The 15,946-nt window shown below is 39.2% G+C and overlaps 1 protein-coding gene across 3 annotated transcripts in view; it reads right to left on the reverse strand.

Annotated features, from left to right (window-relative positions):
• The window catches only part of LOC145483651 (kinetochore-associated protein 1-like), an 81,745-nt gene that overhangs the window by 49,622 nt on the left and 16,177 nt on the right, over positions 1–15,946 (reverse strand). For all 3 annotated transcript variants that reach the window (XM_081462187.1, XM_081462186.1, XM_081462188.1), the window contains 11 exons: positions 11,334–11,444; positions 10,402–10,492; positions 9,323–9,387; positions 8,828–8,946; positions 8,383–8,431; positions 7,913–8,011; positions 2,841–2,887; positions 1,316–1,384; positions 1,092–1,167; positions 567–704; positions 89–178 (listed from right to left, as the gene is read on the reverse strand). In XM_081462187.1, the coding sequence (XP_081318313.1) occupies positions 89–178; positions 567–704; positions 1,092–1,167; positions 1,316–1,384; positions 2,841–2,887; positions 7,913–8,011; positions 8,383–8,431; positions 8,828–8,946; positions 9,323–9,387; positions 10,402–10,492; positions 11,334–11,444 (954 nt within the window). The remainder of the gene's footprint in view (positions 1–88; positions 179–566; positions 705–1,091; positions 1,168–1,315; positions 1,385–2,840; positions 2,888–7,912; positions 8,012–8,382; positions 8,432–8,827; positions 8,947–9,322; positions 9,388–10,401; positions 10,493–11,333; positions 11,445–15,946) is intronic.

The raw sequence follows: 15,946 nt of genomic DNA on the forward strand, positions 1-15,946 counted from the left end.
ACCTTCAGTTGGTGTTTCTCACGCCAAACAATAATACAAATGAACTAATTATCTTTGAAGTGCTCACAGGTGGTTTGAATTGACTTACTCTTTTTCTAGCATAGCTTAGAAGATCAAATGTTTCTTCCAGAGAAGGGAGTGCAGCTTGGAGGCAGCATCTGGAGACGTATTCATCATCCTAAGATAAGCACAAGGTGGTTAAATGAGCTGTGGTTGTCAGGTTGATGGGTCATGTCTGTTAGCAACCAATCCCAGAGCATATTCCAGGGATGGAATGTTGGTTAACAATACAGAATGCAATTTGGGAACTGGTGGCCAAGGTAATCGTTATTGTTTTGTTCACCATGCAACCAGGATCACATGTGGGCATATAATTGTAAGAAAAATATGTTTAAAATTATGCTTGCAAACAACCTCGAACAATATAATTAGACATAGTATTAAGTTACCATAAACACTTCATCTCTGTCATAAACAAAAGATTGTTCTGTCAAGTACTAATATTTCTTTCTAATAGCAGAGTTGCTTGACTGTTTTGTTCACTGGGAAAACAGAAACACTGTTACCTTTATTTGGGTAAGGCAATCCTTTAATTTGCTGAGGGAAAATCCTTCCAAGGCACCATTTTCCTGCCCATAATTGTTCTCATAACTCCAGGGTGACACTTTATCCAGTAGCCAATTAGCCTTGACTTTGTAAACAAGCTAAAGAAATAATGATGACAGCTTTAAGACACATTAACATCTAGATACGGTGAAAACTAGCGTGCTGATGCTTGCTAGATTTGATGCTGTTGACATTAAGAAAACAGCCCAAAGAAAATACTTGCACTAATTGGTTTAAGAAACAAGGAACACGTTTTCTTTTGTAAATAAAGTACAGCAACTTTCACAAAGAAAAAAAACTTCTACCCATTAATGAAAGCAAAGTCTCATTACATCAGATGTTAACTGAATTTTGAATCAAAAACATAAACCTTTACTTTTTATGGTCATATTATGATAGTCCTTAACTTGCAAAAAGTAGTTGTAACTTTTAATACTCAGAGTAGTTGGATTTGACTGTATATCCTGCAACTCAATCCCTTTTACCTCGACATCCAAATTAAACTGCTTTGCAAATCTTTCAGCTTCATCAAACTTCTGCTTGTGAAGCAACCTGGATAACCTTTAACATGGAAAACAAACTATGTTAAGAGTTAATATTTCACTGCAATTGCCAAGTAAATACATGAGTGGTGCTAACAGCGGCTTTAGTGCAAAAAGACAAATTATTTGACTTTCTAAAAAACAAAACAATTATTGCAAAACGTTACCTGTTCTCTGGGAGAGCTTCTGTTAAAGACCTGATTCTTAGACAAGAGATCTGCCGTACGTCACTTGTCCTAAAGAAGACAATGTCATTACTGCTCACTTTTAAACAATTATCACCACTCTTGAATAACTTAGCCAGCTTAGCTTAACTTAAGATGTTACAGAGTTTTCATTAACGCACAGGTGTGCATCTTAAACACACAAAAAATGAAAAGGAGGCACAGTTTTTTCAAAAAGTGCATCCTTGGGATGCAGGAAAAAAGTTCCAAAAATTAATTAGTAAATAGCAGAAGCACATCACCTAGGTGATATGCTTCTGTAAATATGCAAAGGACCCCTGAAAAGCAAAAAGAGCCCCACCTCTTTGGAACTGGGGGTCCCAAGGACCCTTAAATATCAAAACTGGTGGGAACTCTGTTAAATGTTTTATATAAACTCACAAAGCTAAGAACAAGGCCAATATCCCTGGACCCAACTTGACCAAACAAGCCTGGTGTTATAAAGAATTTATTTCATGGCCTTTGGGAAAATTTTTTTGTGTAGGACACAGCTGGTAGTCCTGAGCAGGCAAGATAGTGCTATCTTGCCTGCTAGGATAGCCAATCACAGCACAGGATATGGTTCATCTTGCCTGCTCAGGAAGCTAGCCATACAATAATTGGTGCTATTGTCTGACTTAGGGTGGTTTGAGCTGACTCTAATAATTTTGAGGCATTGGCTGATCATGTGGTGGCCATCGTTTTCAACCAATCCCCAGTGTTTGGTTATCTTGTTCACATTATTTCCACATTAGCCATTAGATGGAAAAGTGTTTAGGTTCCACTGCACCCAAATGACAAAATAATGTTGCAACAGTTTAAAACAAACATACACTGCACATGAGTATTTGCCAAGAATAATACAAAATTGCTCCCTTTTTGCAGCATTTTCTCACATAGTCAGTTCAAGCAATTCTATCTTGGCTGTTTCAAAGTGTCTGTTGTTCAAATAAGAGGAGCATTTGTCTTAAAGAAAGATAATATAGTTTGCTTAAAGTGCAGTGACTGAAGGAAGGCTGACAAATTCTTTAGTTATTAATTATAGAGAGCTGTCTGTTAAGGGGGAGAATGGGATGTGTAACAGCTTATTGGATCTTTATTATCTCTCCCATCAATCCTATCTAGGGGGTAGGGGTCAGGTCTGAGTCTGCCCAAAGTCCTCATGGTGTCCCCTTTACTCTCAAAGTCTCACTCCACTCAGGTGATAGGTAGGACTGTGAAGCAATGAATTGTTGGCAGAGGAAACTTGGGAGTACTGCTACAGGGGTGAAGAGTGGCACCAGAACTGTACATCATGCTTTCCCTTCCACTTGGCAGTCACAAGGAAACCTTAGTCTCTTGACTTTGTTTCATTTATCACCTTGTATACTTAATGGAGCAAACTTACAAACTTCAAAAGTTTAAAACCACACTTGAGAATTCCTTCAAAATATCAGTTTGGCATAATATCAGTACAAATAATGTTACAGCAGCTTTAAAAAAAGCTTACCTGTCATTTAGGTTGCCATCAACACCCTCAATGAAGTAGATTGACTCCTGTAAAAAAAAAAGAAACAAAAACAGCTTTATTAAGGTCAGCCATAAACAAGCCATTCAAAAGCAGGCAATCAAACATTGAACGGATGTCAACATGCACCTAGTGTGAAGCCATAACTGTAACACAGAGACAGTTATGGACTACACTATGATTCCCAAGGTTGAAATAATCATCCACAGTAAATTCATCATTATTTGAAGGGTTTCGTGCAAAAAGGGCGTATGTGACATTTTGGGCCGATTTTTATTTTTTGCAGGATTGAGCTCATTTTTGGCAGACTGACTTGTTTTGACATGAAAAGCATCGTTGCGCAATTGTTTTTGTTGATTTGCGCTTCGTTTTCGAGAAATAAAGTATGCAAAAAAACTCAGTTTTCCAAGGGTAACTTTTGGAGATCTTTTGTTGAGTGCAAAACAAAAGAAACCTTTGTTTTGCTAAACGATGAAGTCACCGAAGCGCGGTATTTGCCACTAGTTTTATTATTCATATAATTATGCAATTCTCATACTGTTGCTTCGTTAGCGCAAGTGAATAAGGTGCTGAACTGGCCGGATGCGAGTTTGTTTTGTCGTGACACCAGTTCGATACGAGGTCGGTCAATTTTTTTTTCCGGTCTATTTCTCTACTTCTTTCAAAAATCAAAACATCTATTTTAAAAAAAACTGTGCTGTCGAAGCTGCTAAAAGTAACCATTTAAGTTTGCGCTGCATCAAAATCCACCTTGGAAGGATTCACTCCAAAAGATGCCACTCAGAAAACTGAGTTTTTTTGCATACTTTCTTTCTCGAAAACAAAGCGCAAATCAACAATTTACACAACAATGCTTTTCATGTCAAAACAACTCAGTCTGCCAAAAATTAGCTCAATCCTGCAAAAAATAAACATAGGCACACAAGGCGTGCAAGAGTTATTTTTTTGTGAACTATAAGTCTCGGAGATAGGAGCATTCATGGAACTGTTTTCAGTACTGATTTGGTTGATTTGACAAGTTTTTTTGGTTGCGATGCACAGCAAGAAAGAAACTGGGAGTTTATGATGTACATACGATGTTACATCAGTAATGGTAAGATAACTAAATAGTAAGGCCCTGTTCGCACTAAGACGAAAATTTGAGTTTAGCAAAAAAACTGAAAATTTTGTAATCACCAATTTTTTGTTTTCGTAATCCTGTTCGCACATGAAGTGAAAGACTTTATTTAATGAGGGTGACCCGTGACAGTAACTTAAGTTACTGATAAACTTGGGGCCCTCAGCTTAAAATAATTAGAATGCTAAAAATATATTATTTACAATAAAATGCTAAAATACGATATTATTTACAATAAAATACTTAATTAAGTTACTATTAAAAATGGTTACAAATAATAAACTGGACTTACAATTTCAAACATACTACGAATAATAAGAGTTAAAAAATTCCATTAGTTTTCTGAGAGTTAAGAATGGTATTACATAATTTAGCCTTAAACGATTTAACAGACTTCTCTGTTTTTAAAGACCGGGGTAAACTGTTCCAATCTTTAATAGTTCTGACGGCGAAAGTGCGTCCTCCCTCAGAGGCGTTTCTGTGAGAAGGGCATAATAAATTTAAATTACAATTTCTAGTACTTCTCGAATGGACGTCAGAGTTTTTCCTTAAAGATGTGTTCATGTATTCAGGTAAAGTTCTGTTTATCCTTTTGTAGGCCAGTGCACATCGATTTATATAAGCTTCTTTGTAAAAGGGGATCCAGTTTAGCTTATTAAATAAAGTGACAGTTCGACTAGTACGTTGTGCTGCAAGAATATGCGCAGCCCGTTTTTGCATACGGAGAACTCTCTCGAGTGCCTCTTTGTTACACGATGTCCATACTGTGCTTGCATACATGAAGAGTGGTTTGATTACTGCGTTATAGTAGATCAATTTTTGATTCTTTTTCAAGTAGCAGCTTATATGGCGTAGAAGACCAATTCATTTGAAGATGCGAAATTTTTTTTTCAAGTAGCAGCTTATATGGCGTAGAAGACCAATTCGTTTGAAGATGCGAAATTTTTTTTTAAGTGACGGATGTCAGTTAGTAATTTGATCAATTTACCATCAAGATGTCGTGACATGTCTTAAAGGGGAAGGTTTCATACTTGGCGTTTTTTCTCTTTGTTCCCTTTTTCGTGTTTTCTGTGCTTCCAGTAGCTGCAGCAGTTGTCTGATCTTCAGTGGATGTTACGGATGTGAATGCTGTGTTCAGCAGATGTGGATGCATTGTGAATCCTCTCGAGTTGGCTGCGATGGAAACTGTAAGAAGTACTGCTGTTGCGTAGCGATTTGGGAATTGTAATAACTTTGATTACCCTGATCTTGATCTTGGTAGCATTGTGAGCCATAATAATTGAAGTACCATGGATCGATGTTGCTTCTGTGCGGATGTATCTAGCTCAATTAAAATGGCAAGAAGTCATACGGTCACGTTCGCTTCGTAATCCATATGTTGCAAAATTTGATGACCCAATGACGGATGGATGTCAAGGAACAAAGGATTTTCTTGCCTGACAAAATTTTTACAGCCTGCAAAGCTAGTCGACAGAATCTTTGAAGTTTTGTTGCGCTTGCAAAAATTTTGGTGGGTTCAAAAAATCGTTTGCACTAGAATGGCTGCGTGTTGACAGATTTTTTGGCAAATCAAACAAAATTTCGCGTAGTGCGAACAGGCCCTAAGCCATAAAATGTTTGACTGAACAAATTACAGTAATCTGACACATCTCCAGATTAATGCAGATACCATCTTATTTTCTAACAGGCAATTTTATTCGTTCTTTGATACAACCCACACTGTGATTGGTCTGACACGCACACATGCATAACTCCCTCACTCACCGATCACGTAGCCCTTCCCCCGGGGGGGGGGGGGAACTCCCTTGTATGGGCTATATAGGTCTGTGCGGCCCCAAAGGGTATGGTTTTTCAACCGTTTTGGTCATAAATAGGGTATCGATTTTAGCTGATTTTGGCCATTTTGATAATAAATAGGGCACGGTTTTTGCACTCTAGCCTTGATATGGGTATGCTTTAAGAAGAAGCCACTTTTTCATCATTATCGAAAAGAAAATCAACAAAAGCCCTTCCCAAATTTATATGTTTACGGTAATTTAACATTGGTTTGAACTAGGGAGCTAATTATAACGCAGGTCTGAAACAGGGTTTTGATTTGAGGGTCAGGTCGTAAATAGAGTTTCGAATTTTTGGTCAGGTCATAAATAGCGTAAGGAATATCGCAGATTTTGGTCATAAATAGGGTAAAGGTTTTGGGAAGCGGGCCGCACACCCCCAACCAATTTTTCTGGGAGTACCCCCTCGGGAGCTCTTCCAGCCCCCAAGAGGAATTTTTGCTCAAAACTACTCAAGTTAAGAGAACTTTTCGCATTTTATACGAGTAGTAAGTTTACTCTTTTTTCACAACACAACTCAACAACACTACTTCACCAAAAATTTAAAGAAATAGAAAAAAACCTCTCTGACATGTTGAAAGTCTGATTTAATTAAATTGCACTTTAACTTGGTGCCACACAGTCTTCAAAGAACATTTGAACAGTTTTCATACTTTTTACCTTTAAAAATATCGGACTGAAAAGAATGTCATAAAATGCCCATCAAATAAAATATTAAACTGCTACTGCAGAGACGTAAAAACACTCTAGAAAGGAAAGCTTCTTTTTTGTTTAATATCCTGGGAACAATAGCCGATAACTTGTAAGCTCTAATTGAATTTACTCCCATATGAAAAACAAGTGTCGAGTTACCATTTGTAACTAAAAATAGCAAACATCTCGTGGGAACAAGTCGCGACGATTCGTCAGCTCTAATTGAATTTACTACCTTGTGAAAAACAAGAGTGTCAAATTACCCATTGTAACTAAAAAATAAAAATATCTCGTTATATTTGCATGCAATAAGAACAAAACAATCGTTACCTGCACTTACTATTGTAAACGTTAGAACTGCTTCAAATCTAAATAGTCTTGTCTCCTCTAAAACATGTCCTAAGAACTAGAACCGACTATTCGTGACCTCTAATTGAATTAACTCCTTGTGAAAAACAAAAGTATCAAGTTACCCTTTGTAATTAAAAATAAAAATATCTCGTGCCATTTGCGTACTACTCATGAACTGCTTCAAAACTCAAGACTCATCTCGTTCATAACTAGCCACCATTACACTGAAAATTATGCACTCTAAAACAACCCAATGTACATTTGTAACTGTCACACTCCCCTCCAAACCAGACTAAAAATCACAAACCGGCAACATACACGTCACTCTTTATTTTTCAATTACCAAAGCCCTTGTGTTTATTCATACCTTGTGTTTCTCACGTACCATTTACCTTTACAACAAGAAATTTGATTGGCTGTTCATAGTAGATCCAATCTGATTGGTGTGACATACATACATCTCTCACTCACTCACTCACTCACCCATTGACCCGTCCATAACATACCCGACACACCGACTAAGAGGTTTTTTTTTACAAAAAAATAACTCAAAAATTGGCCCAAAATGTCACATACACCCTTTTTGCACGAAGCCGTTCATTTATTCTCAAAACACCACATGATTAGAGATAGAGAACAGTTTTATCAAGTGTACTATATAGGAGCTCCAGTGTAATATGTTTTAACGATGACGTTGACTAAAAGCACTAACCACCCACATAGCTTCAAAGGTGTGGTCTTGAACTTCTTACCCAACACCCAGAACAACTACTAAATGGCAAGTTGTTAAAAGGGTACTAGATAAAACTATTCACAGAATAAATCACTATCCAGTTGATACATGCTGGCAAAAAGAACGACACTACCCACTAGTTAGTAATTTATCTGGTGCAAAGCACTATCTAATCTTTGAACAATTATAACTGTAGCCTGCATCACAGATGGTACATACTGCCTGTTTCTAGCTGGTTATTTACAATACAGGAAAATTTTGTATGCAACATAGCCTACACAACTGGGGCCTGTACTCAAATACCCAATGAAGAGCTATTACAAACCTGATTTGATGGGCACTCAGCCAAGATGGAGCAAACAGAAATCTGAAGAGAATACATCTGCTTCATTGTCGGAAATGTGTAAACCTGAAGATACCGCACCTGCAAATTGACAAACTTAGGGGATTAACATAATTTGGTTAAGACCGTATCAATGTGTGATGCCTATGAATAAAACAGCAACCACCCATTACAACAAAACCTTTATCTCCTTAGATTATCAACACCTCATCAAGCAGACAGATACCAAGACTAAACAGAGGATGTTACATGGCCACACAGAGATACGGAACCTCCCGAGTGTTGAATAATATTTCACTTGATGTGTTTTTCAAGAAAGGTACTCAACTCTCTTTGCCACTGTTTTCAAGGATTTGCATCTGAAAATTGTTTGGTCAGATGGAGCTATTTCTCAAAAATTGGCAAACACTTACAGTGCATCTAATTCTGCACTTAGAATAGCTTAACTATACCTGATTGTTTGCTGTTGTGAGAACAACTAACTTGTATTCATCATCAGTTCTACAAACAAGAAAACATCTTTGAATTATCCATCCAAGAGGTATTGAAATACCTTTGACAATTATAACCAGATAAGCGTAGTCCTGCAAAAGACAGCAGCTGGTGACCAACAACAGTTCCCCAAAAACAACATGTACAAGGCTACTTACAACAGTCGCCAACTACACGCTCCATCCTTTTCTGGCACCATTTGCATTTGGAAAATCACACTATACAAACTATCCATACTCCTGGCATCAAAACCACTAAACTAAGAAACATGGTAGCAGATACATGTACAATGACATGTTTGAGTGTATACATCTGTAAAAGCAATATATGAACAATACAGGGACAGGGTAGTTATTATGATGTGTCCGGTGATGATTTTTACCCTCTTTTAGATAGCATACTTACTTAGACATTCCAGGAGTTTGAATACTGCTAGAAGTCAACAGCAGAAAGTCATCCACAGTAATGTGAGACCAAAATGCAATCATTGTCAAAGATGTAACATCCCATAAACTCAACATGTTCTGCAAGAGACATAATTTTTTATCATTATGCAAGTTTTTAAGCAGCATGGTGTTCTAAATCAAATGTTCTTTTTCAGACACTTCCAAAGTTTTTTGATGACTTGAAAAAACACAACTCAGCTGTTTTGACAGAAACATGACAAATTCTAGCAGCTTGTTAGCAAAAGTAACACCATAAATTTCCTTAAAAAACAAACAACAGAGGTAATTTTACCTTATATACTGTACAGAGATGATTGTTCCCTGTAATAGACTCTGCTCAGTTGTTGTCACACTATGTCAGAAACAATACAAACCATATGCCCCTTGCATTTAACATAACAGCTTTCCTTAAATCATACATTACACTGATTACAGGATATAACAGGCACCCTACCTTGTCATCCAGAATAACAAGAAAGTGACCATGACTTGACATCTCTACTTTAACAACACCAGACCCTATGAATCAGAAAAATGGAAATATCTGAAACACACACAAATAGGCATTATCCATAATTATGTTGGTTACGTGAAATTCTCCCCTAAGCCTTGTTTATCTGAAATTCTTCTCAACTCTCAACCACCTTCATACTATCTTAAATGGGTATTCCTTTCACCTTACTGCATGGGAATGTTAACATTTTGTACTTTCATAGCAAGACTTAGGAGATGACGGGTTGTGGTAAGGACCAAAAATATTGGCTCTTATACATTTAGCAAGCTGGGCATGATGAAGGGATAGCAACTCGTGGGCAGGAAAGCCAACTGCATAATTGTATGGTGGGCAACAGTATCTTTCTGCTGTCTTCCTTTGGCGTTTTGAGCATTGGTTAATTACATGTAGCACAAAAATAAGACTTTAAAGTGCCCAAGAGATGAAATGAGAGCTCAACCTTTTCCCTGGACACAAAGAGGTCACCTTACTGATATATTTTAATACATCTGAGCCAACACTGTTAAGTTTTCTCTTACAATTTGAGGGAACTTAACAACTGCATCGCTAAACTGGAGATTGGGTGCCTGAGACATCCAGGAGCTATTGGCAGCCAGCTTCTAGATGAAGACTGCACCCTTGGCTAGCAAATCCTGGCAACCCAGCCATGAGCCCCCACGCAGTAGGAGGAACAGGCACCCGTCACACTGTTGAAACAGTGGAAAGAGGGAGAGAAAGGGCTGGGAGGGGAACTGCCTGGGCGATGAGCTGCCACACTACAAAAAAAACCTGCCAGAAAATGTCTCCTGTGCGTACGCCACGCTACAATCCATGAGCATATCGAATTCCGACACATGCCCATATGTGTCAACACCCACTGACTACCAGGGGAACGCAAGCGCTCTATGTTGTTGACTCTGTTAAATTGCATTTAACTGCATATAGCTGTTTGGAGCCCTAGCATTATAGTTCACAGGTTGCTTTCAGATTGTAAGGAAATACACCCCCATACCTCCAGCCAAAGACAGCAGATCACATACCTCCTGAGATGTATGAACTGATTGCATCGGTGAGAGTAATTTCCCCCTGCTCTTGCTTGGCCCACACAGCAATAGCTGCATCACCTTCACCCTACAATCACATGTAGAACCATGACTATTCACTAAGTCATTTTCTAACATCCAAACACACAATTAGTGATATCAAAACAATGATAAAAAATGGAAATAATTTTATTCAGGGCTAGGATGTCAGAAAGCCAGTTAACACTTTTCCAAGATTTAAAGATTTCCTGAGGTCATCATTTATCTCGTATAAAAATGTTTTTCCCGCTAAAAATTTTATATAGTTTGAGATTAGCTTTGGGTCACAATAGGAAACAGTTTGACAGTTAAAATTGTACACCTACATGTATTTAGCAAAGTCATTGGAAGATATCTCATAGTTGTTTTCATGTGCTTCTTGAAGTCATTGCCATACAGTTAAGTGATCAGGCCATTTGAACACAAAACATGCTTGCCACGACAACTTCCTCATAAGTACTCTGGAAGGTAATGGGTGCATTAACCAGACCAAGTGGCAACACATAAAATGATGGCAGTGAATCTCCAACAAGTTAACAACCACAGTCATCATTTGAGCTGGGAGATGTTAAGCCCTTTGTGTAATAAAAGCTCTATTCTGTTTCCAACACTTCTGTAGGTCATCCTCAACACTCATAACTGGGGCTGTCAGATCTTTCTTTGAAAGGGGGGGGGGGGAAGTGTTCATTCTTTCCATCATGAGAAAGCAAAGCTACCAAGCTAATGACCTTTTTCAGTTCTGCCAAATGCAGACACAACAACTCCACACTTGCCCCTAAACTAAAAGATGTCTGACAAAATTCAATCTTCTACACCATAGTGAAGAAAACCCACCATCAAGGGTTGGACTTCTAGGGATGAACATATTCTAACCTCTCCAATATACATACATGAGTGATGAACACAGGAGCATCCCAGAGCAGTCCAACAGTAATGCCTGTTATCCTCTCCTGATGAACAACTCCAACATTAATCGATTCCACTTGGATCAACCCTCTTAACTGCAGATTAAGGAAAACTACAAAATTTAAAAACAGTTTATTTACTACTTTTTAGACCTGCTTTATTATCTTTCAACTGTATATCTTGTGTAATCTTGTAGCTTTACATTATAATCAGTTTACATCTTGTAGCTGATAAAATAATATACTTAGTTTGTATAGTGTGATCATCCGGGTGAGTGTAGTTCTCAAAAGAACTGTTGTTGGTGACTGACATTTCGACAACCTGAGCGAAAGTCATCTTCAGAGTCAATTGAATAGTGTTTGTCAGTCGGTGATGTTATAACTCTGGTCCCTTGAATGTGATTGGTTAGTATAGCCATGATGGTATTGGCTGAAAGACTCGTGTAAAGTTTGTCACAAGTCATTGGTGGGTTTTGATCCATCTATTGTTAGTCAAATAGGTTGGTTTTTGGTCTGTGTATTGTTAAGTCAGTCTGTTATAATTCCGTTTGTCAGTTTCATTTCCGTCATTGATAAGTCATTTGTGAGGTGCCAGCAGTTGCTGACGTCTGTAAAGAGGCATTTGTTCTAGGTTAGTGTACAAGCTTTCCAGAGTCAGTCGTTGAAAATAGTTTGTACTATAGGTTAAGCACTGAGCAGAGTCCCAGTCAATGTTGTGGTTTGTCAGTTGATGATGTGCAGCAATGTGATTGTTTGCATCACCATTTCTCGTGGCTCGTTTGTGTTCAGTCAGTCTCGTGTTAAGGTTTCTGCCAGTCTCATCAATGTAGGAAGCCTGGCAGTCGGAGCATTTGATCTTGTAAACTGCTCCCTGTCTGTTGTTAGGTTCGTCTCTGTCTTTCACATTGGTTAGTAAGTGTCGTAACGTAACTGTAGGTTTGTGGGCTACAGGAATGTTGTAGGGCTGTAGGATCCGTGAGATGGTCTCAGAAGTGCTCTTAATGTAAGGTATAGTCACTGTAGTAACAGGTGTAGGGTTCCTGTTCGCAGCTTTAGCTTCAGTAGGTCGGTAAATGTTTCGTCTAATATAGTAAGCGTTGTAGTTGTTTTTGTGAAAAACATGTTCAAGGTATCTGGTTTTGTCACATAAGCTGTTCGGTGTGTCACAAACTAGTTGCGCTCGTCTCGTCAAAGTCTTTATTGTTGTGGCTTTGTGTGAAGTCAGGTTGTAGGATGATTCGTCAAGTAATCTGTTGGTATGCGTCGGTTTTCTGTACACTGTCGTTCGTAGTTTGTTGTTGTCATGGCTTACCAAACAGTCTAGAAAAGGAAGTTTTCCATTTTCTTCTATCTCTTTAGTAAATTGGATATCGGCGTTCTGTTCGTATAGGTGCTCGTGAAAATCGTCAATTTTGTCTTTGCAAACGGCGGTAAAGGTGTCGTCAACGTAGCGTAACCAAGGCAGTAGCGTTTGTTGGCAAGTTGCAAGGGTGTGTTCCTCCATGTGTTGCATCACAATTTCTGCGACCATAACAGAAACAGGCAACCCCATGGCTGTTCCATGCAACTGTTTGTATAGTGTTTACCATTGTATTGAAAGTAAGTCGATGTACGGCAAAGGTTCAGTAAGTCCATGATGTCTTCTGTTGGTAACGGTAGTTTAACAGTAGATTGTTGTATAGCGGTCTCGGTACACTGTAATGCCAATTGAAGTGGAATACTGGTGAACAGTGATTTCACATCAAAAGACACAAGCTTGTAGTCGTCAGGTATCTGTGCTGTCTTAATAGTGTCAATAAAGTTCTCCGTAGATTGTAGTTTGCATCTTGATTTGTCAGTAAGGCGTTGCAGTATGGTCGTCAAGTACTTAGACAGTTGATACATAGGGGACCCACAGAATGACGCTATAGGTCGCATAGGTATATGCGACCTATAGTGTCACTCGACCTATAGTGTCATTCTGTGGGAGAATGACACTATATGTCGCATAGGTATATGCAACCTATAGTGTCACTTGACCTATATTGTCATTCTGTGGGAGAATGACACTATAGGTCGCATAGGTATATGCGACCTATAGTGTCATTCGACCTATAGTGTCATCCTGTGGGTCCCCTACGTATCAACTGTCTAGACAAACCTAACAACAGACAGGGAGCAGTTTACAAGATCAAATGCTCCGACTGCCAGGCTTCCTACATTGGTGAGACTGGCAGAAACCTTAACATGAGACTGACTGAACACAAACGAGCCACGAGAAATGGTGATGCAAACAATCACATTGCTGTACATCATCAACTGACAAACCACAACATTGACTGGGACTCTGCTCATTGCTTAACCTACAGTACAAACTATTTTCAACGACTGACTCTGGAAAGCTTGTACACTAACCTAGAACAAATACCTCTTTACAGATGTCAACAACTACCAGCACCTCACAAACGAGTTATCCATGACGGAAACGAAACCAACAAACGGACTTCTAACAGACCGACTTAACAATACACGGACCAAAAACCAACCTACTTGACTAACAATAGACGGATCAATACCCACCAATGACTTATGACAAACTTTACACGAGTCTTTCAGCTAATACCATCATGGCTATACTGACCAATCAAGTTCAACGGACCAGACTTATAACATCATTGACTGACAAACACTATTCACTTGACTCTGAAGATGACTTCTGCTCAGGTTGTCCAAACATCAGTTACCAACAAGTTCTTTTCAGAACTACACTCATGTGCTGAACGCTCAAAGTATAAGAGATTGTTTTTGTTTACTCTATCATTGCAGCTCTGTTTAGTTTTATTATCGTTTCTATCGTTTCATTGTTCGTGCCCTTTAATCATTAATCAGAGCGTTTTATATCATGTGATTTAGCTATCAATTTACTTTAAAAGCCAGTCGCTTACATAACCCACGCAGTCATCTCAGTATCGGGGTCATCCGAGTGTTTAGGAGTCAGGAGTTTGAGTTATTTTCTTGGAGTCGATGTGTTTACCTCGCTAACGCAGGATCAGACATGAGTTTCTATTGTACATATTGATCACTTTTTTGCTTTTTATGATTTCTATTTTCGCTTGTTATTTATTTAGGTTCGTTTCTGATTACGCAATCAAATTTGCCTTGTAGTTTTCACCGCACGTGTATGATAGCTGATTCATTAAAGTAATTTAAAAATCAAGTTTTGTACGCTGTGGTTGACGCTTACCGTTCTCCGTGTACTTGGGTACGCGACAGTGAAAAGTCTGAGCGATCAACGAAAGGAGGTAAGCCGTATCTTACTATTTAAATACGGAGCCAGCAACGATGGCAAGCCGAGATGCAGAACCGCCAAATGCCGGCGGAACCAATGAGACCGGAGCTAGAAGTAAAAGGGGAATAAAATTGACACCGAAGGCTCTGCAAAACGCCGTTGAAGATAAACGAAGGGAAATTACGAAATCTCGTAAAAGGCTCCTTAGTGTAATGAAATCGGTAGAAGAGTTAAGCGAGGACAGCGAAATCGAGACCGTCGCGCGTGAACTCGCAGTCGCCTCGGAAGAATTCAGAAAGCTGTTGAAGGAGTTGCTTGACCTGTACGGCCAAGGTCCACACGAAGATCACGTAGGAGAAGCTCACCTCGATGAAGAGAACCATATCTTAGAAAGGGCCCTCTTACTTGCAGAGAAGTTAAAAAATAGAATTAGTAGACAATCCAGCAAATTGTTGGAGTTACGATCTGTCTCTTCTCGTCACTCCTCGCGCCATTCATCAGTCTCGAAAACTAGCAGTACAATCGCTAGGTTGCGAGCGCTAGCCGATGCTAAAGCAGCAAAAGAAGAAGCTCAATACACGCGGCTAATAGCGCAAAAAGAACTCGAGCACAGGACGCACGACGCAGAGGCAGAAAGAATTCGTCAACAAGAGAATGCACGGTTTGAGTCCGAGATGGCGATCTTAGGAGCAGATAAAAAAGCCGCGATAGTAAATGCTAAGCTCAAAGTTTTTGAGAACGCCCTATTGGAAGAAGACTTAGAAAGGGAGTCAGAATTGCCAGAGTTCAAAGTTCCCAAAATTAAGACAGAGCAGCGCACTTCACAATGGGTTCACTCTTCTCTCACGCCTGGCCCCCTACCCACGGGAAATTCATTTCGCCACGAGCGTGAACACGATCCGCTAAGCGCGTCAGAGACAACAAAGCCACTATTGTCCGCCGCCCCAAAATTAAAGACATCGGAAAAAACACCTCAACAGCGAATTCCCCTCCTTCCAAACCCAGATCCGCCAGACCAGAATTTAACTAACGAAGATCACAGAGAGCATCGAAACACTGCCTTCCATCGACAACCACTCATAGCTTCAACTCCATTCAAAGATATGACCGGAAGTCAGCTAATTGACTCTCTCACAGTCGTGAACCAACAAATAGTAGCTGGTCTGGCTAGGCAAAACCTTCCGAAATGCCAACCTGATGTGTTCTCGGGGGACCCTACCCTTTTTCACCCTTGGAGAAGTGCCTTTAAAGCCATGCTAATGGATACTGATGTGTCCCCAACTCAGGAAATTAACTACTTAAGAAGTTTCACTAGCGGAGCACCACAGCG

The sequence above is a fragment of the Orbicella franksi genome, chromosome 4, assembly GCF_964199315.1.
Source record: "Orbicella franksi chromosome 4, jaOrbFran1.1, whole genome shotgun sequence".
Classification (NCBI taxonomy): domain Eukaryota; kingdom Metazoa; phylum Cnidaria; class Anthozoa; order Scleractinia; family Merulinidae; genus Orbicella; species Orbicella franksi.